General features: G+C 49.4%; 1 protein-coding gene across 1 annotated transcript in view; it reads right to left on the reverse strand.

Moving 5' to 3' along the window:
* The window catches only part of AKIRIN1 (akirin 1), a 216174-nt gene that overhangs the window by 83993 nt on the left and 104436 nt on the right, over positions 1-27745 (reverse strand). Inside the window, exon 3 of the mRNA XM_069622678.1 lies at positions 13536-13667. Coding sequence (XP_069478779.1) covers positions 13536-13667 — 132 coding nt within the window. The remainder of the gene's footprint in view (positions 1-13535; positions 13668-27745) is intronic.

Consider the following 27745-nt stretch of genomic DNA (forward strand, 5'->3'; position numbering starts at 1 on the left):
GATGGCCCATTACCAAACCTGAATGGCAAGGTCCGCAAGAGGCGGTGACTTGGTAGCACCCTACTTGCTGATATAAAAACAGCGACAATTGTTGGTGCGGATGCGGACCACCTGGTTCGTGATGGATGGTTGAAAAGCTTTCAGCGCCAGAAACGCAGGCAGGAGTTCCAAATAATTTATATTACACTGCCAGTCATGCAGCGTCCATAGAGCGAAAACCTGGAGATAATCCACCGTCACGCCCCACCCCAGAAGGGAGGAGTCCGTGGTAATAGTCACTTGTGGGCAGGGCTCCTGAAAGGATGCCCCCACTGTAAGATTGTTGGTCGAGGACCAACATAGGCCTATCATGCAGGATGGAACGGGGATCATCTTGGAATCTGAACCCTGACCCCAAGAGCTCCAAAGAGCTAGCTGCGTATGCCTCATTTTGAGATGCGCAAGAGCAAGCACGCACCAGGCCATGAGGCCCAGACGTCTCTGGAACCACCACGACATGTGTTCTGAAGAGTTGACATGTTGCGAATAGAGCCACAATCCTGTCCGCCGTCAAATACACCCTGGAGTCGATAGTGCTTGTTAGGGAGAATTCTCAAGAATGTGCCAATTCCCTTCACCTTAGAGACCCCCACCAACTTTGCTGGATTTTTTATCTGGAGACAGTGTTGTTTTACAACGAAATACCATGATGCTTCCGACCGCGAAAACCGGTAGCGTTAATTCACGGGAGCCATGTATTTCAAGATGGCTTCTGAACCCCCTTTGTTTAAACAGATCCCAGTCTTTTTTCGCCATCTTTTTGGAAAAGTCCTTCGAGAGCGTCTGTGCGCCAAACCAGTTTTGGTCCCTTTGTTTCATTGCCTTTGGCGGGCTTCAGGACTGAAGACCGCCTCTGGCGCCCGAGTGTCTAGGGTGGGCAGGAAGAGAGGTGCCCAAAACTCCGTGCTTAGTCTCCTAGGAGACTCAAATGCACTGGTGTGATTGGCTGTCTGGCAAGGACAGCCACCCTGCTGGGTGAGTGGCAGCTAGGCTGGAATGAATGGGGTGACTGGATAAAAGGTGAGTCTCTTGGCTTGGAAGGCAGTCGCATTTAACGAAAGAACTGAAGACGAGCTTGAAGAGGACGGCTGCTGCAACTCCTGGACCGTTGGTATGCCCGGTGAAGCCCTGCTGCGGTTCTGAATCGCTATGTTCATCTGGACAGAAGCCCTGCAAGGACTTCTCCCTTTGAGTTGGTGGGACCAATCAACTTGTAAGCCACCTGGATACCATTCTCCTAGCTAGTTGTATTTTCTTTAGAGTGCCGCAGGAATCCGAAAAAACAGGGAGAGGGACACCAGTTGGCGTGCTGGTCTACAGCTACCGGAATTGAAGATTTGCCTAGTGCCAGCTTTTCAACCAGTGCAGGAGTCCCGACGTCCTCCCTCTTGTCCCCACGACAGACTCAGGAACAGCGAGATCTGCAGGAACTGCCAGCAACAGAAGTCTTCAGCTGCATCTTTCTTCATTGTAAGGTAGTGTGAAAACCCAACTGAGAGAACTTGCCTCTCACTGCGAGTGCGCTTGGAACTTGGCAACTTGCAGGCCTAGTCAGCTTGTGACTCAACATATGAATCTTTCTTTTACAAACTACTTCTGAGAACTTTGGCAAAGACTTTTCAGTTTAACTTCAGAACTACTTTATCCAATACAAGAGTTTAGCCTATAGCATTGAAGTGACTCCTCTGGTGAACTATTTGCACTAAGAGTAACTATCTTCTTTTTATTAACCCGTGCCTTTTTGCTCCTACTTCAAAGTACTCAATGCCATTTTGCTCCTCCAAAAGGAATTTCATCAATGCCTCAGAAACGTACATTGTAAAGTACTGAAGTATATTTGTGTGATATAGATCGCCTCCTAGTGAATGTTTCATAACTGACTGTTGCATAAATTAATAAGTGTTTAACCAAGAAACCTTGAGTAGAAGTTGAATACTTGTGATTATAGGCCTCTGTTAACATCCTTCCGCTATCAAAAACTGTAGTACAGACTGTATGGGAGTCCCGGTCCAGGAGGACCGGTCCGGAAGGACCCCCCCCACCCCCCAAGGCGGCGGTGTGGCTGATTGACACACAGGACCGATCATGCTGTATTCTATCAGATCATGGACACCATTTTGGAAAGTAGCAAGACTCCATTTTAGATACTGACAACCAAAATCCCAGCGAGACAAACTAGCCTGCCTGCGAATGCTGCAGCATGGCCCCCACTCACAGAGAGCCATGCCCTTCCCCCAGCGCCTCTGCTCCATGGCAGATCCGCTGAAGGCTCGTTCTCACGAGCAACCAGACACAAACAAGTATCAGAACAAACACTACCTTCCGCAGTACATCACTGTCCCCGAAGTGACCCGACTCACGGTTCAAGTCTGGAAAATAACAGAAAACCATCCTAATAAAAACAGGCCTCGACCCTGCATCTAACCCGTAACATGTAAAATATATGGTGTCAATACTCTCTTGTATGAACCCTTGTCAATGCCCAACTACACTCCAATGCTTAACGATTCATAAAGATTGTTATATTAAACATGAACATCCATGTTTCAGGAAGGGATACAAATGTATTGGTAAATCAAAAACGACATCAGCTCCCACATGATACCACGTGCCTAGAGGACTTGATGAAAAGAAATTGATACTGTCCACCTAGGGCTAACGAATGCTGCCAAGTACAAAGGAAGGCAAACGAAGCATTACTGCAAACGTGTGTATAGAGGGATACATTTAAATGTACAAGCCAGAATGAAAATGTACGATTGTCTCTGAATGTATTGCTTCCAAGCGCCTGAGTACATCAAACCTAATGCTACCTCATGTGTTAGTCAGCTAATAGTGTGAAATTGCAAAAATAGTCGTTTGATGTATGAGACACTGCCAAATTATTGTAGACAAACATAAGATTGTATAGACAGTAGAAATGTGTAAACACTTTACCAACTTCAACTTTATTAATCATTTCCTTATTTTTCATAAGTGTGCAGCCCAAGCACAGAGAATTCCACACACACCCAAGGCCATCTACCCTCCTCTACCATCCCCTCCCGCCATGGCACTCCAGGACAAGCTGGTGGGCAAGCTGCACAGCCTCACCTCCCCCCATTCTGCTGGACCAGCTTAAAGTATTCGTGCCCCCACCCCCATGTCCCAGACCACCATGGTCGGCCATCTGAATCATTTACAACCCGGGCCTAAACCCTACCGCCCCAAGGGGCCAGAGGTACACCCTTGCTGATCTAGTGGTACTCCGATTCACCTCAAGTTAATGGGCCTTGGAGAACCGATATTCAACCTTGTACCAACACATAAAATAATTCCTCACTACATTTAATGAGAACAGAATGACCGTACTGCTCACCTCATGCCCTCAGACCAAACTCCCAGGTGTATGACACCTGGTCAATAGGTCAGAAGTAAGTGTCTTGATATAGTGGTAAAGCTTCACATTATATGTGCTCCTGTGTCATTAACCTTTTAGAGTAACCTATTCAAGGATTTACAGGACAACCGGAATCATCTAAATGAATGAAGTGTGGCCACAAGGGCAGAAAGTCAGGCCGCCCGTTCATCAACGACACTGACTGCGCCAGGCCTGGCAGCCCCACCCCGATGAACCCAGCTGACCTATCCGCCCCACGCTGATGTCCACCAACCACTGAGCGGTTCGTCACAACTGCACCTATAGTTGACGCCACCCAATCCCCAAGATTGTGCCCCCTATAGTGTGTAGGTTACTATGATGAAGTTTTGTAATAAATAAGACTTTACTATTGTCAGACAGAGCGCTCTCGGAGCTTGCAGAGTCCTTTGCATGCCCTATTTGATAAAAACCCTTTTTACTTTTACCCGCACTTGGTCCTAGCCTCATTCCCTTTTGGGTATGTGTTATTGCTTCTCATTGCGGGGAGGGTAATGCTTTTGGGGATGCTCATGTGCAACATGCACTCCAAAGGCGCCGAGCTGAGACCACACAGAACTGTAAGTGCTTGCCTCACAAGGAGAACCGCAGATATTTTCAATGCGGCCTCCATATCAGGATGTGCATATACGCGGAAGGGCGACTGGCGCAGTGTAGTGGACCTTCAGAAGAGGACTTTATTTAGCAGGGGTGATCATCTTGAATTTCTCTTGGGGGAAGAGAAAGGTTGAACCAGGAAAGGTTGAGGATGGTGCGCTGGCAGCCTGGGCACCTTGAACAGTTGAGAGTAGAAGCCCTTGCCATGCTTCCCGAGGGGAACAGGTTCCACCGCCCTAAGGTCTAGAAGCTTCTGAACCTCGGCTCTGAGGGAGGGTGTCCCGATCTGTTGGAAGGGAGGATTGAAGGGTGGGGAAAGGGGCAAGCGAAAGCATGCCCAAGCGATGGACAAAACCCACTGATCTTTAGTGATCATCTGCCACGCCTCCAGATGAGACGAGATTAGTCCTCCCACAGGAGTCTCATGTGACCGACCAAAAATATTTTGCCAACTGGTTGGCAGGGAGACTACGTGCCCCTGGAGAGGAGGATGGCCAAGAGAAAAACAGACCACGGTGCTGTTCGACTGATACCGCCAACCGGAGGATCAGTCCTGGAACCCCCTGAAGCCAGAGAAGGATCGAGACTGAGACCCTGACCTCTGTGTATAAGGGGCCTTAGCTGGGGCCTTAGCCAGGACCGACAATTTGGAGGTTTGGGTGCTCGCCTTGGTCTTTGTAAGTTCGTCATCTGTAGAGGAATGGAACAATTCCTTTCCATTGAAGGGAAGGTCCAGAACTTTATCGTGCACCTCCTTCGAAAACTTAGTCACATGGAGCCACGCTTGGCGGGAGGTGTTAATTCACACCATCAGGCCTCGAGCCGTGGTATCTACATGGTGTGCTGCAGCTACCATGAGATCTTGGGCCAACACCCTGGTGTCCGACAAACCGGCCTTTAAGTCGTCTAGTCTATCTGCAGGAATGCACTTCTGGAAATCAGCCAACTCCTTCCACAACTTCATATTAGCTGGCGCCAGGATCAGCTCTGTATTTGCTTGGTGAAGTTGCAGTGCCGAGTTGGAAGAGACTCTTGCCCAAGAAGTCCTGAATCTTGTCTGCATTGGAGAATCTGAGCCACAGCCGGAGAGGTCGCAGAGGCCGGCTTGTAGGGAAGCATGACCGCAGCTACCACCATCAAGGATGGGAGCGGACAAGACGGCAAGGCTATCTCCTCAGAGGTGTGAAGCCTGTATCGTGCTTAGATTTTATTGATATGCAGCCTGGTGTGGGGTTTATCCAAGACCTCACGGGCCTCAGCCAAAACGTCCTTCTGGAAACAGGCAGGTACACTCTTGAGGTGACAATGTGAATGCCCCCAAAAGCACCCCTTCCTGTGGAGTGGGGCCTCAGGTACTGGAATATCGAGGAGGGCCAACATATCCAGAACCTGGTCATGGAATGCTCTCAGAGGGGGCGCTCATCGCCATCCTGATCTGCTTGAGGGTCATCCAGCGAATCGGGGGCAGGCGGCTGGGCTGCTACAGGTTTTAAAGTGCTACCCGCTCTACTGGTGTCTTCTCCATGGGAGACGGCGGGGGTAGTGGAGGAAGTGCAAGATGCGGACCGATAGGAAGAGGTGGTACCACTGCAGGAACCACTGGGGTGGAAGGTGGAGCCGCATACACCAGGAGAGCAGAAGTCGGCAGAAGCGAGACAGTATGTGGCAGCAGCATCTGAGCATAAGGGTGGAACAGATTTTTACATTCCACCCGAGGTGAAAAGGGCTGCTCAGCCCCAAAATAAGATTCCCAGAACCCGCCGTCAAGAACGTAGGTGTAAGAGAAGAATCGAAAATGGCCGCTGTGGACCATGAGGGGTGGGCTGCCATTTTGCTGATGCCTGAAGAGAACCGTCACATATGTAGATAAGGCAATCGTCTCCTCAGGCTGGTCAGGGGACTTATGTAACACCTTATCCTGAACTCAAGGATCGAGGAGGGGGGGGGGGGGGAATGGGAGGGAGGGTCTCGGATGTTTACTTCACATCTTGGAGGTGGCCCTAAAAATAGTCTCCAGAGGAACCACCTCAGCAGAGCCAGTAACCGGAGTTACGGTGCATGACTGCCCTCTTTGCCCCCTCGACACAACCGGTATCACTGACTGAGCACGGGAAAGCTGAGGAATCGCACCAACGACAAGACCTTGGGGACAGTCTCAGTTGTGTTGGAGGTGTTCAAGTTCTTCAGTTCCTTCGTCCAGTGGTCAACTGCCTTCCAATCCAAAGCCTTGCAGTTTATTCAGTTTCCAGCCTAGCTGTCAGTCACCCAGCAGGGTGGCTGTCCTTGCCGGACAGTCAGCTGGCCAATCACTACAGAGTGCATTTGGGTCTCCAAGTAGACTAAGCACAGAGTTTCGGGCACCTCCCTCACGTTCTTGCCCCCCACCAGACACCCTGGAGCCAGAGACTGACTTTACTCATGAATCCCGCCAAAGGCAAAAGGGACCAGACCTGGTTTGGGGCACAGAGTAAATCTCAAAGGACCTTTACACAAAGAAATGGCAAAAAAAGACCAGGCCATTTTGAAAAGAATTGCACCCTTGGGTGCTTTACTGCATTGGCAAACGCAGCCCGCTGTAAATGCACACCATGGTAGTTAAGTAAACCACTGCCACCAGCCATTCGAGAAAAGGGTAACAAATGTTACATGAGAAGCAAGACAAAGGGGATACTAAGTAACCCTTCCACCCTCCAGCACCCAATATTGTAAGATAGTGTGCGCTGGGTCTAGAATAGTTACAAATCACTTTACTGCTCTTGGAAACAGTTTATCCAAGAGAAAGTATTTAAACCTTTGGGAAATCTGAAGAATTCCCTGTGCCACTGCACTGAAGGTGCTGTGCGACAATGTACAAGATGATGCCTATGGAGTTTGTCACACTCTATAACCAAAGAAACAGTTCATAAAAAAATCACATGAGTGGGAAAAAAGGGTCTCACTCAACAAATAAAATCCAGTCCTCAAAATCCAGCTAAGTTGCTGGGGGTCTCTAAGGTAGAGGGAATTAGCACATGTCTGAGAATGTTCTTAAATAAAAAAGCAACAGACAGTGGTAGTGCAGCCAGCAAGTGGCAAGTGCTAGGTTTAAGGCAACAGACAGGGTATGTCTGATAAGTGCAGTGATAAAGGGGGGCGGGGTGTCTGTAGGGTTACAGTGCAAGGGATTGCTATAAGGCAGTGCTGGTGGCCGAAAGTCAGTGGGTAACCAGGTGCACGATGCTAAGACAGAACAGATCAGCAGGGGAGAGGTGGAGCAAAGGCAGAAGCAAAGAGGAAGGTCTTGAGGTGCTTCCAGAACCAGAGATGCGTCTCAAGTTTCAGAGTGGCATGGAGGCTGTCCCAGAGGGAGGCCCCAACCGAAGACAGTTCTACCACCAACTCGTTTCTTTGAAAAACTGACCAAGAGATTTAGAGGTGGAGGAGCGAAGAGCTAAGGAGGTAAGGCATTTACAGTTACAGCTGAAGGTATTTTGAAGCCAGGCCCCAGAAAGCCTTCCGAACAATGCAAAGGGTCTTTAATGTAATCCTTGCAGCCACTGGAAAGATTTCAGGGCTGGAGAGATCCGATCCCAGGGCTGGAGGCCTAGGAAAAAAATCTTGCAGTCCTGTTCTGGATGAGTTGTGGCGAGAAGCAAGTAGATTTAGAAAGGAGGTTGTTGCAGTAATCCAACCTAGAGAAGCAGGGCTTGAGAGTGAGCTTCGGAGTTTGGAGGGGTGGGGGGGGGGGCGAGGAAAGGCAGAGTACCTCTGAGGAGGTGCAGCAGGAAGTTTACATTTTACAGATAGATGTGGGTGGAGAAGCAAAGCATGGAGTCAGACGACTCTGCGGTTTTTTCGCCTCGCAGGTGGGGTTAGGCAGGCCATAGAGTGATAAGAAAGGAGGGTGAAAGTGTGCCAATGGAGGATCTTCGTCTTGCTGGTGTTCAGGCAGAGATCATTGGTGCCACACCAATCCTGAATGGCAGATAGGCAATCCGAGAGATGAGAAGAGGTGGCAGAGGGAAGCCTGAAAATGAGTTGCGTCATCCTCATAGCATTGAAAATGAGAGCAGAATAGCAATGCGGTGGGCGAGGGATGCCAGGTATTGTTTAAAAAGCTAGGAAGAAATGTTAGAACCCTGGGGAACACTGCAGGTAGAAAGGGCGATAGAGGAAAGTAAGGACCAAAGTTGGACCTGGGAGGGTCGATCAGAGGAAAGAGGTCCGCCAGGCAAGGGCCTGATCAGTGATACCCAGGTTGTCATGGAGACAGTTGAGCAGGATGGTATGGTTGACCGTGTCAAAGGTAGAAGAGAGAGTAGGATGAGGACACATGGGATGTTAGGGGTCTAGGTTGGAGAGCAGATCTTCACGGTTCAGCAGTGCAGTTTCCATGCTTCTGGCAGCTCTAAAGCCAGACTGATGGTCATGGAGACAGAATCAGAGTGAAGGTTCGAGATGGCCTGCTTTTCCAGGAGTTTGGCGATTGGGCTATAGTTAGCCGGGCAGAAAGGGTCAGCTGTTGGTTTCTTGAGCAGAGGGCACACAATAGTGCTTCAGAGGGGAAGACTCCTGAGGTGAAGGAGAGGTTGCAGAAATCCAGCAGGGCAGGAGCGGTCGATTGTTTTGGAAGAACAGGGAGGAACCTGTTTTGGAGACTTTCATAGATAGACTAAAGACCTTGTGAGGAGGAAAGGACAAAAAAAAAAAAGTTTGGCTGAGTTGTTAGATGCCGCAGAGACACAGGCTTGGATGTGGGCTCTCCTGGTGTTGACAAAGTTGGAATTGCCGTTGGAGCAGGCGACAGGCCAGTTTGTTAGAGGATGAACAAGAAGCCCTCCATTTCCTCTCAGCCACCCTACACTTTCTGTTGAAGTGTAGCTAGGTCAGATTCATACCAAGAATTGAACTTGGCTTTGGGGTTCAAACAGATCCTCGTGACAGGGGCAAGAACATCAAGAGTATCGGAAACAGAAGAGTAGAGCATGGACAGAGCTGTGTCAGGATGTGAGTCAGCCAAAGGCGAAAGAGAAGGTGGCTGCGAAAGCTTCACCGACCCGCTTCATGGGACGGATATCCGAGAAGGTAGGTGGAAGTCTTGGGGAAAGTGGGTGAGAGGGAGTGATCGTAAGGGGGGGGTCAGAGGATAGCAAGACATCAAGTGTGCGCAATGCAGAGTTGGGCAAGAGGGGAGACTAGGAAGGGAGAGGGAATCACAGAGGTCAGGGAAAGTACAGAGGAGGAACAAGGAGAGTCTAGATGGATAGAGGTCAGCAAGAAGGAGTCAAGTGGTTGAGGGAGAAGAGAAATAGGGTGGAAATAGGATAGACCAGATGGGTCAAGGGATGGCTTCTTTAATAGAGGAATAACCCTGGCAGCTTGTGGGACCAGTCCTGACTGGCAGGAATTGTTGATAGCAGCTGTGATCAGTCAGAATATCCGAGGAAATCATTCTCATGACAGTCAATGGGCCAGCATGAGAGGGGGAGCAAGATTTGATCTTTTGGATGGCAGGCAATACCATCTCTTCAGAAAACCAAAGAAAGATCCCGTCCGACTACCATGGTCCATTTGAGGTGCATTATTCACACTACTAGGACATGTTCATTGCAGTAGATAAACACGAATGCCTGTGATCTTGGTGATAAACTATTGAGAGAGGGCATCACACAGTACCTGGGTGGGTATAACATTAGGGGTCAGGTTGGCTGATGACGAGAGACTTGACTGCCGAAAAAAAAGCCTTTGGTTGGCATAGTGAGGACTCGATTTTCTCCGATACCGTGTTTTAGCCGATTTAATAGCTGCCAAATAGGCAGCTGAGCAGGTCTTCATTATATTGATAGTGTTTTAGAAATAGGATCATAGGTCGTACGCCATTTGCGTTCTGCCCGTCTTAATTTAAGCTGCGCAGCTTTCAAAAGATCCGAAAACCAAGGCTCGAATGGGAGTCTGTGTGGTCAATGACGTCATTAGTATTAGACCTTGGCAGGACCGGTGCTTGAAGAATTAGGGCTTTTGATCTCCTTTGCCCCGTGAGTAGGACTGGATGTTTTCTGGGAAAGCCTAGGTTGACACCCGGTAGCCTGAGACCCAGAATGGGACCCCCCCTCAATCCTGCTGGATTTTATTATAGCCCCCATTTGGTGATCCTCTGGCGTGATCACAGTATTTATAGCCACCTTATAGGAATCCTCGAGGCTGACACAGTATGCCTGTTTAAGTATCCCCAGAAACCGTGAGCTTAATTTAAGTTCCCAGAAGGGAAACCTCAGGAAAATCCATCCGTTTTAGCCCTTTGACAGGAAACCTCGGAAAAACTCCAGACTCCAAGTTAGATAGTTTTCGGGATACCCAAGGAAAAACCCTGGTACAAGAGCCCCTTGGACCCCTCCCAGACTCAATACCCCGGGAAGGAGTCCCCTGGCCAGGGTGCCCTAAAAAGGAACTTATCGGACGCTTCCTTTTTTCATCTAATTGCTGTAAATGAGGAGGCAGTAACCGTTGGAACACTTACTCCCACCTGACAAGACTACCCTGGCGAGCGAGTCGCAGTAGAGAAAAAAAGTCCCACCTATGTTCTGGGCCCAAGCACTCCAGAGAATGTGGATCCGCCCTAGCGAAGTGACCTTCGCACGAAGAACAGTACACAAAACCACAATACCACAATGCTCCGGCATAGGCTGAGGTGGAGAAGACTGGAACCAGAGCAGGAAGAAGGCAGAATGTGAAAAAGAAAATCCCCACGATGCAAGAGCGTCCGACCCCGCAGAGTAAAGTACTTAAGGGTGATGGGCGGAGCTCAGGAAGGTGGGTTTATGGCCAAGTGGTGGCTTGTGTAATAGACATATGAGTGAAGTATGTGTGGATTGATGTGACCGAGACTGCCAGTCTTGAAGCACGCTAGGTGTACTGTAGAATGATATAGCAGTATTTTTTTTACAAATGTAGCCAATTGCTTCTTTGGTCTTGGAAACAATGAGCCCAGCAAAACCCACGTGATGGACGGGCTTGGCCCAATAACCTAGCGTCTCCTATGGAGCAGGCCAACCATGTATATGGCTGCACCAACCACGCAGGTTTTCAATGTATACAATGGCCTCACCTATGATGCTGTGTCTCCGTAAAAGATTCTTATGCATGTGTTGGCACAACGTTCCATGGCAGCATAGTCCTTTGTTGGGGCTTTTCCTTTATGGAAAAAAAAAATACTAATCCTTGCAAGAGTTTGTGCCTTTTTCCCTAGCGAGTTGTATTTGTTCTGGTGAGAGCGTTATTGGGTGTGCTTTCAATTCCCAGCATGTTGCAGGTATTTTTTGGCAAATTGCGGAGAATGTTTTTTCTAGTGTAGAGATTAATTTTGAGATTGGTGGGGTTGTGTCAAAGTTCTTATGGTTCAGCCTCAGACTAGCCAAGATGGAGGTCCTAGTTGCAGATCGATCCACTGAACTTGAACAGGGAACCTTCTTAGAGATTCTAAACAGTCACTCATTCTACCAACTCATTAAACTGGATGTCTATGCGAAAGCTCTAAGCATTCTTACACAGAAAAAAAAAAAGATACACTTTAGAGACAAGAGGATGTTCGTGGGACAGGTTCCAGTAATACAAGCGGGAAAACCGGTGTCTCGAATGCCAGGTACTTTTTCAGCAGACCAAATTCTGATTTTTCTAAATAAAATTGAAAACCAGAATGAGTCACTTCATTTCACTAGTGCCTTCATCTAACCTTCAGTGTTGGAGTGGTCAAGGAGCTCCATACACCACAGCCCAGGGAGACATGAGCAGGTGCAGTGCCCAATTGCGCAGCAAAAACACTTTCAATGAAGGGGAGTAGCAATACACTCAAACATTGCGCCTATGCCCATCACCATCTAAGACACCAGCTAACACGCCGGGCTACAGGGAAGGCCTACGTTCTCAAGTGGAGTAGTGTCTCCCTCCATGTATTTCAGCTGTCTATGTAGTGTCTTCATGGAAAGAAACACTACATTCAGTACCAATTGAGGAAAGACTCATTTAGTGCACATACTTCAAGAATAGTTAAGGTAGGCTTATGTCGGAAAGGTTTTAGGAAGTCCTATTCCAAGATATTTATTCCAACAAGGCTAAGTGAGGAATTAAATTGAAACTCACATCAGCTCCTGAGGAAAAGGTATTCACCCCGAGACCCGAGGGAAAATATTTAAAGTATGCGAAGCTATGAACGAGCCAATGCTGGGGAACGGTTGGTCAATTCAAAACCCGAACTTGATAACCCAGGCAAGTCATCCAATTGAAGTAGAATCCGTCCTCACAGATCAACTAAAGGAATAAATTTACATTTGAGTAAAAATCAGCCAAGTGTCAGCATAATCTGAGGTTTGGTTTATTGGACATCAAGACAACTTCCGTTTTGAGAAGCATTAACTTCAACAAAAAGGTCTGCACCACCTCCAGCTCTAGAAAAGCCATCCCAAAAAATAGTCTAGGGACTACTGGACTCTGCTTACGTGGCAAGACTCATAATTGGGCTTTGCAGGGCAGAGGCCCCATCATTGTCCAGTTTGTGGAAATAGCTTTGGCCTGAGGCACCATCATATCCGGCACCAGAGAACTCTCAGGAGAGCGACCTTATCAATGTATCATATGCAAGAAAAGGTTCAGCTTTAAAGAAAATCTCAATAGGCACCAAAGAACACATCTGGTTGCATACAAAACAGGGTACAAAAAAAAAAAGGCATTGTTACTATGAGGAAACCAACTTGAGGAATTGACCAGTAAACAGACCATATCCATTTATTTACTGTTATGGATACAAACAATTTAACTCTGGTGGAAAAACTATCTTTCACTGACTCAGGAAGGACAGTTATCCTGTGATCGGAGCACAGGCAAATATAACCCCAGGTAACATTGCAATCAACAGTCCTAATATACTAATATACTGTGCCACTAAAATTAGGTTTATTATTGCTATGACATGTTTGCAAAAACATAACGTGAAGGCACTATTTTAAATAACATCTAGTCGTTATAATATCAGAGCTGGATTGTGACCATAAGTGTACACGTCATTACTTCCATGTGTATATTCCATGCAATGTAACAAAGGTCTAGGTCATCACAAAGGAAAGAAAAAATTAAAAATAGAAAATAAATAATTGGGCTTTGCAAGTAAGTATTCGTCATTTCAGATGGCCAACATACCAGAGCTTACCATCTACATCAGGGGTGTACAAACTTTGACTACGTTGTGGACTGCAACTCATCACTCATAGCTAGCACCGTCAATGGTGAGGGATCATGGGAGTTGTAGTCCAGAGCAGCAAGTTTGGCAGTACTTTGATCTAGGTGATCAACTGAGTGGCAAATTAACATAACTTGCCCAATAAGGTGCACAGCTCTCCAATTAATCAGCCACACAACTTCAAACATTCAGATTGAACACAAGCATGCAGGGAATATCTAAAAACAAACAGGTATAATGGCAAGAAATAAACATTTATTTATAAACACTAACCTGCTAACTTTGAATTCAGAATTTGCTCATATTCTTCCCTTATCTTTTCGTCATGATCTTTAAGAAGACGCTCACACAAAATTCCAACCTGCCTTAAAGTGAAAGTAGGCTGGTCTTTCTTTACAGATGTACCTAGACAGCAAGAAACATATCAATGCAAAAGCTTTTGTAAACACCAATAAAGTTGAATTAAAATACATGTCCACTCAAGCCTTAGTGCCCAGGTTGTATCCATGGGCTACATTCCTAAACAGTGTTTAATCTCTTGGATGATAGTTCCAAGGACAGACTGAGCAGACTACAAAATACCGGAAATAAAATTAAATGATAAAAACTTAGTAGTAACTTGTGTCCACTCGGACAACCAATCTGATCAATGCAAAGCAGCAACTGCAATCACTTAGCTCAAGCAATTTCTCCTTGGCATTTCATAAAGTCTTTCTGCAGTTTAGGATAGGCCATTTACAGATCCTGAAAGTGGTAGGTGCTAAGAGGTTTCAAACCCAGTGATTGTCCACGATGTGACTGTGCCAATAACTCACCAATTTACTCCAAAAGAGGATTTGATAATATTCTCTTTCAAATTGGGGCATGCATGATAAGGAACAAGTTACTTACCTGTAACTGTTCTCCAGCATGGGTCTGGCATGGATTCACATGCTCATGAATATTCCCCGTCATCAGGCTGGGAATCCTTGGTAAAGAAAAAACCAGTATCAGTTTAGTTTCTGATCTGTCTTTCGTAGTAGTAACCAATCACTGATATCTGCGTCATACTGACCACAGACAATGACTGCCCTCTACCTAAACCCCGCCTCTGGCAGCCATCTTCAGATTTGGAAGCACGTGAAGTGGCAGTATGACCAAGTGAAGAGCCGCAGCGGGGTAGGCGGGAGCAGAGGCGGATCTAACGGTCGCCAGGCAGACCAATGGCGACCGGGCCCCTGTGCCAGGCCACGCCCCTTTCACGCAGCAGAGGGCCCTTTGCAGCACAGGGCCCTTTCTGTTGGACGTCACTCCAGAGTCCAGTCTCCTTTCTTTCTCCCTTCCAATCCTGGGCCAGTGTAGGTAGTGGTACCTGAGAGACGACCGTGACGTAGACACGTCTCGTGACGTCCCCACACTGGCCCAGGATTGGAAGGGAGAAAGAAAGGAGACCGTTAGATCCGCCTCTGCCAGGTGACTCAGTGTTATGTGCCGGTGTGGTGGTGCCACGAGGAAGGAGTCGCCAATTGCCATTGCCCGGGCCTAGCTGCAGAAGAGAAGGTGCTGCTACTCGAGTCGAGGGAGGCTGTCGTCCAGCAGTGTTTGCGGTCTGCTGCTGCTGCTTACTAAAACAGGTAAGCTTGGCTATTGTGGGCTTGGGGGCTTTGATGGTGTTTTTTTATTTCCAGTGTTTTTTTGTTTCCAGTGTTTCTAAGCATTTGTCTGAAGGCCTTTGCGTGGAAATGGATGTATTTATTTAAAGGGTGTGTGTAATCCGCGCTATGCCACTGTAAGCCGCTTCATGGCGCTGGAGGGAGGGGTGAGGAGTGGAAGGGGAGACAGGTTGAGAGGGAGGACAGATGGCAGATTTACTATTTTTTATGTCGTCAGTGCTTCTGAAACTAACGGGTGTGCAACTGTGTGTTTTCGTTTCGTTTTAAATTCATTGTAGAGTTTAGGCTGATGTGTCCTGAACTGCCTGCCTCCTTGACTGTTTGTCTTTGCTGGGCCTCGACATAGCTACTGCTGTGGGGATCAAATGGGACACGTAGGTGGTTGGCCTCTTTATTGACGGAAGTGTGCAGCTGCAGCCACCGTGCACATTCCATACTTGGACTCTTTGTGTGGTGGAATTTCGGAATTAGCGGATTTCGGTGGGTGATGCTTAGCTATGGGGCTTGCCCAGGTGTTAAAAGCAGTGCAGTCAGTGCCCATCCAGTGATTGTTCTTTCTTCTCTGGGGGCGCTGGGAGAAGTCTAGCCTCTCTGCTCACTCAGTGCTCGGCCATAGGACCTCCCGCCCATTTGCTGCTTGGCCTCTCGTGCCTCTCCTCTGGTGTGGTGAACTCTGGAAGGCCTCGGCAGTCAGTTTTGTGATTCGTTGTCTAATTTGTAATGCGTGCCCTGGGCTGGATGTAGTGACGGCTGCCCGTTTGATATGCTGCGTGGCCAGGCCTTGGCTGGGGAAGAGTACTCTATAGAGTTGTCTTATGGTTATTGCAGCCCTGATTCAGAGGCAGATCCAATGGTCGCCAGGCACAGGGACCATCCCTGGCACAGTGAGTCAGAGGCTCTGGGCCCAGCTCAGAGGGGGAGTTCATGGACCGCAGTAGTGCGATGCCACCGGGGGCCCACTTCGTTGCCTCTGTCTTTCTTTCTCGTCCTGTCCGCCCTTCTTCTCCCTTCCCCTCCATCTCGTTAATCTGTTTCTCTACAATCCTCTCACCTGCATTCTTATCTCATTCCATCGCCCTTCCCCTTTACCCACGACTTCCTCTTCCATCCTGTGTTCTGTCTTTCTTTCTCTTAACTCACTTTATATAATCTTTCTCACTCCCTCTCCTAGACTCCCTGTTTTTCCTTATTCATTTCTCCTTTGTTCTCATCCCTCCATCCCACTTCTCACTTGCCCCTCCTGTTCCTCTTTCTCATTGCCCTTCTCTAGCACCCATCATTACCTCTCTCGCCTTTCATCGTATTCCCCTTGTCCCCCCTCTCATCCGCCTCAAAAGCACTCTTTGTCCCCCTTCGTTTTTCTTTTTCTTTCCACCTAGCTTGCTCTCTTTCACTCCTCACTCCACAGCCCCCTCCCCTTTCTTCCCCCGTGGATCTTGCACCAATCTGGTTTGAAATGATTGGCACAAGACAAGCAATGCCATACCTGATATAACTAGAACACATCTCCCCTTTCTTCCCCCATGGATCTTGCACCAATATGCTCAGTCTATTTGGTTTTAAATGATTGGCACGAGACAAGCAATGCCACGCCTGATATAACTAGAACACATCTCACGTATATATCTGTTGCAAAGAGCTAGAAGCTCAGAGGCTACAACCAAAAGGCTAGCTAGCCTCGAGTCCAGACAGTCCCGACATTAGCATAGCCCAGATCTTTTCCAAATCTAGCAACACCCCTGTCTGAAAGGGTGGACTTGTGGGGATGGATGGGCCTCTGTGAAACGTGACTATTTAGGGATCAAACACGTGACTCGCCACCTTAACTTGCTGTTGAGATAAAATGGGTGTACAAGGGCATCATGCGCATGGTGCAGCAGTTGCTACCCTGGGTTGCTGCTTGTCAACCCTTCACCCCCCCCCAATGGAGCATAATCGGGACACTGATAAACTAAAGAGAAATCTGCTTTTGTCTTTTTTCAAATGTTACTGTCTGTGGTCAAAGTTGAAAGTCATTAATTTGAGCTTCAGGAGGGGTCCGAGAGAGATTCAAAGTTCTGAAAGGTAAAGCTCGACTGGAGTGTAACTGACCCCTAGGTCACTGTAATAAAGACAACTTCATAAAAAATAGCTTTGTCCCTAAAGTTTGCCATTGTGCACTTGTTACCACAATTAACTCCGCCCACCCAAAGCTCCACCTCCATGACCCGCCCACCTAGGGCCCTGTGTCAGGTGCTGCCCACAGGGCCCTTTGCCTTAAATCTGCCACTGGGCGGGAGGGTTCGCATGTGAATCCATGCCAGACCCATGCTGGAGAACAACAGTTACGTAAATTGTTCCTTCTCCAGCCTGGGGTCTGGCATGGATTCACATGCTCATGAATAAAGAATACATAGCAGTACACACATGCACAACCACGGGAGGTGGCAAAGGCTCAACATTAAGCATTACATCAAACTCAACATTAAGCAAATCTTACCTCCTCAACAGGCTCACCTTAGGCGAACAGGTTGGGCAGCACTGCTTGGCCGACCCTGGACTCCTCCCTGGAATCCCGATCGACGCAGTAGAATTTCGTGAAGGTGCGCGTCGACCTCCACGTAGCAGCCCTGCAGATGTCCAGCAGGGCCACACCAGATAGGAACGCCGTGGTAGCTGCGATCGCTCTGGTGGAATGGGCTCTCGGACGGCCAGGCAGCGGTCGGTTTGCCAACCGATGACAGTACATGATACAGCCGGAGAGCCATCTGGAAATGGAAGCCTTCGAGAGAGCCTTCCCCTGATTGACAGGTCCAAAGTTCAAAGTTATGACTTCTTCCAAAAACCCTTTGTGCGGTCCACGTACAACTTCAGCGCTCTAGCCACATCCAGCGGGTGCAAAGTCCGCTCAGCCGGCGACGGGAAGAAAACGGGCAACACCAAGGGTTTGTTGAGTTGGAGTCCGACGGCACCTTGGGCATGAAGGAGGGGTGCGTCCTGAGCACTACCCTCGTGTCGTGAAAAGTCAAGTACGGGGCCTTGCAGGAAAGGGCCTGGATCTCTCCCACCCGTCGTGCGGAGGTGATGGCCACAAGAAACGCTGTTTTCCATGACAAGAACTTCAACGGGGCCAAGTGCAGAGGCTCGAACGGAGGTCCCATGAGCTTGGTCAGCACCACGTTGAGCTCCCACGCCGGGGCCGGAGCCTTCACCGGCGGGAACGATCTGAACAGTCCCTTCATGAATTCCTTCACCAGACGATGAGACCACAAGGACGTCCACCCCGTGGTTCTGGAGTATCGGGAGATCGCAGCAAGATGAATCTTGATGGCCAGCGTCAGTAGGTACAGCAGTACTTGGGGAACTGTAATCCCTAGAGGGTTAATCTTCTGTGCGTGGCACCAGACAGAGAACCTCTTCCATTTGTGTCCGTAGCATTTAAGAGTCAAGGACGCCCTGGCATTTGCAAGAACCTCTCTGCAGTCGGCCGGTATGTCGTATCCTCCAAACTCTAGAGCTGCAGGAGCCAGGCCTGCAAGTTCAGCGATTTCGTGTCGTGGTGGAGGATGGCGCCTCCTTCCCTGGAGAGCAGATCCGCGTCCACTGGTAGCTTGATTGACGGGGACGCTGACAATTCCAGAAGGTCCGGGAACCATATCTGCCTCGGCCACGCAGGTGCGACGAGGATCATCCTGCACCGTGACCTCTTGAGCTGGTTGATGAGCAATGGCGGGAACGCGTATAGGAACAGGCCCTCCCAGGGGAACGGGAAAGCATGGCCCATTCTCCTCGGCTGGGTAAACCTGCTGGCGAACCTCCGGCACTTGGAGTTTGTCGCCGTCGCGAACAGATCGATCTGGGGTGTGCCCCATCGTCGGAAGAGGCGGTCCACTAGATCCTGACGTAGTTCCCACTCGTGGCACGAGCGCATCTCCCTGCTGAGTGAGTCGGCGACAGTGTTTTTTATCCCTGCCAGATGAAATGGCACCAGAAACATCCTTTGGGCTACGGCCCAATGCAACAGGTCCTGCGCCTCCTTGGACAGGGCTGGGGACCTGGTTCCGCCCTGTTTCCTGATGTAAAACATGGTGGTGGTGTCGTCGGTGAAGATCCTCACCACCTTGCCTTTGAGGGACGGAAGGAAAGACCCGAGGGCCCAAAAACTGCACGGAGCTCCAGGACGTTGATATGGAGGGACTTCTCCATCGGGAGCCAAAGGACTCTTGCATGCAGATTTTCGGTGTGCGCTCCCCACCCTTCCAGGGAGGCATCCGTGGTCACTGTCTCCTGGTGGCCTGGGGTCTGGAAGTCTATGCCCGCCGTCAGATGCGCGCGGGTGCCCACCACCGGATCGCTCGTCGGAAACTCTCGTCGAGTGTGATCCTTTCCTCGAAGCTGCCCGTCTGGATCCAGCGCGCGTCCAGGAACTCCTGCAACAGGCGCATCTGGAGCCTGCACAGGGGGATGAGGTAGATGCAAGACGACATCATTCCGAGGAGGGACTTGGACCTCACCTTGGCCGCGTCCGCAACCAACATCCGTGGTACCTTGCCCAGAATGGCCCTCGTCCTTTCCTCCGACGGGGAGGCCAGAAGGGACACTGTCGAGCTTCGCTCCTAGAAACAGTGCGTCTTGTGCGGGCACCAGGTGGGACTTGGCGTAGTTTACGGAGAATCCCCAGGTCCGTGAAAAGTTGAACGGTGCTTGCCGTGTGGTCCACGGCGAGCTCCCTCGTCTTGGCTCGGATGAGCCAGTCGTCCAGGTAGGGGTAGACGTGGATCCCCTCTCGGTGCAGCTGCGCCGCCACCGGTGCGAGGCACTTGGTGAACACCCTGGGTGCCGACTGTAGTCCGAAGGGAAGGGCTCTGAACTGATAGTGACGCCCTTGGACCACGAACCTGCAAAACTTTCGGTGTCCCTTTAGGATGGGAATATAGAAGTAGGCATCCTCCAAATCCAACGACGACAGGCAGTCGCCCTCCTCCAGCTGACCCAGGACGTGTTGGAGGGTGACCATCCGGAACTTCTGTGCCTTGATAAATTTGTTCAGTCGTCGTAGGTCCAGGATGGGGCGCCATCCTCCCGTCTTCTTCATGAGGAAGTATCTTGAGTAAACTCCGGAGCCCCGAAGCCTCTTTGGTACGAGTTCGATGGCGCCCTTCCTGAGCATCGTCTTTACCTCTAAGAGAAGTGGAGGGACGTTAAGTCCTTTCCTGGCCACAGGGGGGACGCGCAGGCACCTTCTTTGAAACTAGAGCGCGTGGCCCTGGGCTAGGGCGTCCAGCACCCAACGGTCGGTGGAGATGGACTCCCACACGCTGACGAAGCTCACCAGCCGGCCTCCCACTGGGGTGCTTCGGTGGTGGCCCGACCCCACGGCCGGTTCAGTCCTGCTTCGACGAGGCTTTGCCGCCTTGACCTCCTTGGCGACGATGGCGGGGTCCGCCTGACTTGCCTCGTCCTCTGTAAGCTTCCTGCGACAACGAGCGGGCCGCTTGACGGTAGGTGGAAAACCCGCTGCCGGAACCTTTGGAGGCACCCTTGCCTCCGCCGCTCCGAAAGGGCGGCCGCCGTTGCTGGAGAACCCCGAGAGCCCGGGCCGTCTCCGTGTCCGCTTTGATGGCTTGAAGGGAATCGTCCACTGTTTTCCAAAAACAGGTTGTTTCCATCGAACGGCATGTCCAGGACTCTGGTCTGCACGTCTTGACGGAAGTCAGTAGCCTTGAGCCATCCACGCCGCCTAAGGCACACGCCGTTGCCCAACTGGCAAAATCCAGTGTCAGCGATGTCCGTCGCAATCGTGAAGACGTGGTCCGACGCCACCTCACCTTCCTGCAAGATCTCTAGGGCATCCGCCCTCTTGTCGTCCGGTAGGAAGTCCAGCAGGGGGGGGGCCAGTTTGTACCACAGCTCCCTGTCGTAGCGGGCTACGATAGCCAAGGCGTTGGCCGCCTTAATAGTAGTCGCTGCAGACGAGATGACCCTGCGCCCCATCGTATCCAATTTCTTTCCCTCGCCGTCCGGCGGGGAAGTCGATGTGGAGGCTGCACCCCCTCCCCCTCCGCGGAGACAACGGAGTCCGGGGTCGGCTGTGCCCGGAGACACAAGGGGGCCACGTCCGGGACCCGGTACTTCTCATACCGATCCCTTCTAGCCGGCGTCGTGGATGGGTTCTTGAGGGCGAGGCCCTCATCCCAAATATCGTCCAGTAGAGGCACGGCGAGGACCGTCTTCCTCTTGGCCTCGCGCCGTTCATAAAGGAAACCTTCCTTCTCCTCCGGGCAGAGCTGGAAGAGCTCGGATGCCCTGGCGATCATGGAGTGAAACGATCCAATCTCGTCGGGCGGGGAAGCCCGGGTGGGAGGTGACGACGGCAGATCCTCGTCGTAAACCTCGTCGTCTGTACCCGTCGCGGCCGTGTCAGTCCCCGTATCATCCCCACGAGTCGTGGACGGGGAGGAGGGCTGAACGGGGCGCGACGGCTGAAAAGGAGGTGGAGGGTGGATCCTTCTTTTCTTAGGGGGAGGGCTCCCAGAAGGGCCTGGCACCGGGTCCCCCGACGGGAGTGGTTCCTCCGCTGGTGGTAACGGCAATCTCGTCCTCATCTCCGGGCATAAGGACTGTATAGCCAACAAAATGGCCGCCGAGGTGTCTTGCAGCGCTGGTGGAGGGGAGTCCGACGGGCGGTCAGGGGCCCCGTCGGCACCCTCGACGATATCGTCGTCTCGTGCGTCGGGATCCCTCCCGACGGGCTGGTCTTCTTCCACGCCAACGCCGTGGCTTAAGACCTCGATCAGCTCTTCCTCAGAGGTTGAGGCCGAATCCACGACGACCTCCTGCCCCCCCTTTTTCTTCTCCACCGGGAGTTTCACGGGGGTCCTGTCGATGGGCATAAAAGAGGACTCCCTCCACGGTGGCAGGGAGACTGAGCCCCGAGGTCGCCACCACTGGTGTAGCCACCACAGGCTGAGCCAGGGCCGCCGCGACTGTCTCGATAGAGGCCTTGGCCGGATGGATTAAGGCTTTCACCACCCTAGGTGCGCTCACAGCCGCCTTCTGGAGGGGGGGGGGGGGGGTTGAGCTCGACCGGGGCCTCTCCAGGAGCTTAGCCGGGTGCTCGGCCTTCCTCTTACCCGAACCAGAGCGTTGGCTCGTGGTTGATGGTGCCGGGGAGGATGCGCCCTGCCTGGCGCCCGTAGAGCCCAACCGGTCGGCGCTCCCGGTGCCAGCGGACTCGCGGTGCTTGGCCTTGTGTTGGACCCCTGTCGCCGGGGCGACCTCGAAGGTCTTAGAAGACCGCTCGGATTTCTTCCTCTTCTTCTCGCCTGACGGGCTCTTCCCTTCCAGCCAGTTGGCGAGACGATGGCGGTCCTTCATGGTCCGCTCCGACATGTTGCCACAAAACGCAGTGTCCTTCTCCACGTGCGTTTTGTCCTCATGTAGGCAGTAAAGACAAAAGGAGTGTTCGTCCTCCTTAAAGACATTCTGCAGCTGGCATCCAGGGCAGACCCTGAACAGCTTTCCGGGCGTCGAGCTTCCCTTCTCCTGGGCCATGTCCGAGATGGGACTGAGAAACTTCTGGAGTCCTCCAAAAGCGTAGCTCGACGAAATCTTCACCCTTGAGGGGCGTAGACGAATCCGACACGGGTCCCCGTTGATCGGATGAAGAGTCGGTGGAGCTTGAGGCTCTTTTTGACCGAAAAAACGAAGTTTTTGAGAAAAAACGTGAAAAAAAAATAGCACTAACGCTCGAGAGCAATAGCACGAGGATCCCAACACTTGAACGTGCGGTAAAAATCTGAAGATGGCTGCCAGAGGCGGGGCTTAGGTAGAGGGCAGTCATTGGCTGTGGTCAGTATGACGCAGAGGTTACTACTACCAAAGACAGATCAGAAACGAAACTGATATTGGTTTTTTCTTTACCGAGGATTCCCAGCCTGACGACGGGGAATATTCATGAGCATGTGAATCCATGCCAGACCCCAGGCTTGAGAACATTTAATAGACATACACCTAACTAATTTTGGAAGTTAAAATAGTTATGATGCAAATACATTTATTTTGTGAGAATGTTTTAACTAACTTCGTATTCTGGTCCAAGACATTCGTTGTAGACTGGACATACAGAACTATTAATGTTAACCAGAAAAGCAAACCAAAGATCTACAGGTGTACTTCTGCGCCAGGTGTTTGAAACATGGCATCTTGTTTGTGTCTGGTGCAACAGGCTAAGGCAGATGGGGTTTGGTAGTCCAAAACATCTGGAGGGACAAGGATTGCAGTCCCCCGACCTAGGAGATCAGTAGCCCTATGATGCGTTATTAACTTACTCCAAGTCTAGCCTAACAGGAGATTTCACCAAGCTATCATGGTGAGAGGAGATGAACTAGCGAGCCCTCACAAGACCTCAAAAATATAACATTTCAGCCAAAAGGATCACGGACAACGGTTTGACTAAAATGGGCATCAACCCCGTGATATGTTTTATTTTGAAAAACAATTTTATTGAGTTTATTCAAACAAACCAAACACAGTGGATTCATAATGTCAATCACAAATACACAAATTGCTGTATTCCGGCCCACTATATCTTCCCTTCCTTCCCCCCCCTCCCCAGCCTACTCCCTCTCATTTTCAGTCTCTACCTCTTGCGGTGGGGATTCCTCTGCGACAGAACTTGTTGGGTCTCCATCGCTTGGTCCTTGGCACACGATTTCTATGGATTTCATCAGTGAGCTTCCCCTGGATAAAGGTTGTACAACTATTTTAGTTGTGGTGGATCTTCTTACTAAGGAAGCGCATTTCTTGCCAATGGAGGGAGAGGTTACTGCTAAAAAACTGGCTCAAATTCTTGCAAGGAGGGGTTAGGTTGCATGGTCTTCCTTGTAAAGTTATCTCAGACAGGGGGTCTCAATTTATCTCAAAATGTTGGAGGGCCTTCTGTAAAAAACTTGGGGTGGAGGTTAGTTTAACCTCAGGGTATCATCCTGAGGCTAATGGACAAGGAGCGAGTCAACCAGGAGTTAGAGACATTTTTAAGATGTTATCTACAAGCTAGTGAGGAATGGGTTGATTTGGTGTGGTTGGCTGAGTTTTCCTACAACAATTGTGATAAGGATGCTACTTCAATGTCACCTTTTTATTCGGGACGTAGTTTTCATCCTCGATTTCTGAGTTTTGAGGTTTTGGAAGATTCAGGGAATCCTGGAGTGGAAGAAGGTTTGTTGCTGATGAAGAATAATTTGGATAAAGCAAAATGGGGGTACTTGGAGAAGGCAAAGTGAGATAAAAGGTGTGCGGATGTGAAAAGGAAAGCTGGTCTTAAGTATGAGGTAGGGAACTTAGTGTGGCTTTCTACCATACATTTAAGAATTAAGGGGAAGAATAAATTTAGTACGATTTGTAAGTCCATTTGAGGTTTAAAAAATCATAAATCCAGTGGCAGTACGATTAATGTTACCCAAGCAGTTGAAAGTACACCCCACTTTCCATGTTAGTCTTTGGAAACCCGTTAGTCCAGGCACCAGATTTAGAACTCATCCCCCCTCCTGTGATTATGGAGGATTCTTCAGAGGAGTTTGTAGTTAATACAATTTTGGATTCTAGGAAAGTGAGGGGAAGGTTGCAATATTTGATTGACTGGGAGGGATATGGACCTGAGGAACGTACCTGGGAAGATTCCTCCGATGTACATGCTCCTAGGTTAGTTTCTAAGTGTCATGCTAAAAATCCACATAAGATTGGCCCAGGGACTGGGCATTGGAAGGGGGGGTACTGTCAGGTTTCCTTAATTACTGTCATCAGGTTTCCTTTAATTTCTGTTAGGTTCCCTTTAATTATTTCCCTTTATTTCTGTGTAGGTTTGGCCTTGCCCTTTCTATACAGATTCCTGGCTCTGGCCCAAGGCAAGATGGAGTTTTACAACAGAAGCCTTGATTGGCTAGAGCGACCTGTAGGACAACAATGAACGTTCTAAACTGTCACTCTCTGCCTTTCATCGTCGGAACCCCAGCTGAGAGGACGAGTCTGTAGCTGCTCCTGCTGAAGTCTTGAGCCTAGTGGATTTGAACTTTCAAATCCTGGCAGTCGAGCGGCTACTTATGCGGGGTTGTTCAGGAGAAGATTTCATGTTCGCAGGAGAGTTTCTGGAAGTTCTTTTGGAGAAGAAAGAATTAAGCTAAGTGACTTTATTTGGATATGTAAATCTTTGCTCAGATTCATTAGAAACTTTAGGAGATTGTAAATGAAAATTCAAAAGAAGAACTGATGTTTCTTTATAGTTCGTTTAATTTTTAAACGCGCGATCAATGTTAGACTGTTACGTGTGATTGTAGCGCGAGTGCACGAGAAAAGACTGCTACGTGAAAACTACAGCGCGTGTGTTCAAAGCGCGTGTGTTCATTAGCAGCGCATATATGCGAGAGTAAGAAAAGACTGCTACGTGACTTTCAGCACGTGTTCTTAGCGCGTGTGTTTCTCAGCGCGCGTTTTTTCTCCAGCACGTGTTTTCTTCAATGCGTTTTGCGCGGGTAAATTTTTGCACGTGTGCGTGAAAAGGTTTCAACGTACTTTGGAAAAGTTTGCAAGTTCTTCAAGAGACTATGAACTCAATTAAGAAGAAAGAACAGGATTCATCTAAGTCTTCTTAACTGGAACATTTAACTGTTTATAAGGCAAGAATCAAGGTTCTTAAGAGTTCAATAATCAAAGGAGTTGCTGTTATTTTCAATACTTTCAAAGCAACAAGAAAGGTAGAAGGATATTATCAGCTATTACTCCAATCTTCTCTAAGATCTTAAAAGAGAAGAACCAGGTATGATTCTTTACATTTTAGTTAAGGATATAAAGTTTTCATAATTTTAAAAGGTAGTAAAGTAATTTGAGGATTCTGTATGTTCTTCTGTATTCACTGCAGGTTCCGCATCAGCTAGTCAGAATGTCGCCAGCCTGGTGTTTCGTTATCCACTTCCCCCTTTCCCTTTGCGGTGTAGTTAAGAGCCGAGAATTATCGGGTTCTGAGGATTACACTTCAGGGGGATTTTCAGGGGTTCAGCAGCTTCCGCAGACAGGATAATTCTCAGCCTGACAATGTGAAGACCCAAATAATTCAGCTATCAGTTGCCTCCAACCCAGCAGGGTTCCGGCTTCTTCCATCTCCCCTTTACACGCTTCCTGCCATACCACGCCCACTTCTGCAGATCCCTCCACCACGTTTCCATTTTGGGTCTATGACATGCCTTCCAACCCATCGCAATCCTCTTTGCCAAAACATACGCTAGATCTTTCAGTTTGCTTACATGTTTAAGCTTACTTGGTCTGGGAAACCCTCCTATCAAACAAGCCCATGCAGTAGCCACCTTCATGTGGATCCCTTTGTCTTCCATTTTCTGTGCTATTTCTCCACAGTATCTCTATCAGTGGGCACGACCAAAACATGCACCATTTCCGCATCTTCATTACATTTAGGGCATACTTGACGTCCGGCATTTTTAAATTTAGCTATCTTTTGAGGCGTCAGGTATGCCCGGTGAGTTATATACAACTGTATCGGCTGTAATCTAGCAGATCGATACTTTAGATCCTTGTGCTCTTTCCCACATCCCATTACTCATCGGGGCCCCTACTTCTTCCCAGTCCAGTCTAAGTTGCACCACCTCCTTGTCCGCTTGGGACATCATTTCATATAACCTAGATGTTTCGTGTCCCCCTTCTGCTATGTCATATCATATCTATAGTGGCGTCCGGTTCCTCCGCCAGTGCCACTTCAACCAGGTGTCTAATTCGTTGCACCACCCCGTGATACACAATATATTGCCCAACGCTCAACCCCATTAGTTCCACCAGCTCCCCAAATTCCAATATCTTCCCCTCCTGCCATACATCCCCATCGTTGCTATCCCCACCGATTCCCAGTGCTTCCTAATCATTAACCTCAGTTGCTTTTCTCTTCCCACCACTGACCAATGGGATCTGTGGGGAGCATGGGGATGGCTTTTCCATTAACCGGCACGCTCTTCGCCACATCCCCACCCAAGGCCCTTCATCCCCGGGCGACCTTCCAACTCTGATCTAGGCAACCATATCTCTTGTAGAAAATATGGGGCGCAGTCCGCCTGAAACAGCCGGTGTTCTAAGGTAGGCTCTTCTGAGAGCCATTTAGCCACGTATTGTAATTGGCTTGCTACATAATAGACTTCCTAGTTTTGTAATTTAATGCCTCCTTTCTCGTATGGCTTTTGTAATTTCCACAGGGCTACTCTGTTCTTCATCCCGTGCCATAAGAATTCCCTGCATATGCCGTCCAGCCTAGCAAAGAATTTCCTGGGTATTGCGTATGGGATAGCCGAAGAAATGCAACAATCTCGGTAGCGCCACCATCTTGAGCATCGCCCCTCGTCCCATCATTGCAAAGGGGAGCTTCACCCAAAACTTCATGCTACTCTGTTTCTCAACTGTTCTTTCCGTGTTATGCCTATGTTCAGCTTTTACAGTATGATACATGTCTACTCCCAGATATCTGAATGTGGCAACTTCCCACGGTATCTGTAGGATCGGCAAATTCTCTAGCGGGAGTCTCTATATCTACCCAACGGGAACATACAGAACTTACTGGGGTTCACAGCTATACCTGATAGTTCTGCAAACCTCTTCATCACTTCCAATATATATATTGAGGTTCTCTTCTGGGTAGCGTAAATACAGTAACATGTCATCTGCGTACAATGAAATGCAATGTGGTGTCTCCCCAACGACAATACCTATTGCATCATATTGCTGCCTTAGATAAATCGCCATGGGTTCCAAAGCTAAAATATACAGCATGGGGAACCACGGGCATCCTTGTCTAGTACC

The sequence above is a fragment of the Ambystoma mexicanum genome, chromosome 11 (genome assembly GCF_040938575.1).
Source record: "Ambystoma mexicanum isolate Mex_15411 chromosome 11, UKY_AmexF1_1, whole genome shotgun sequence".
NCBI classification, from domain to species: Eukaryota; Metazoa; Chordata; class Amphibia; order Caudata; family Ambystomatidae; genus Ambystoma; species Ambystoma mexicanum.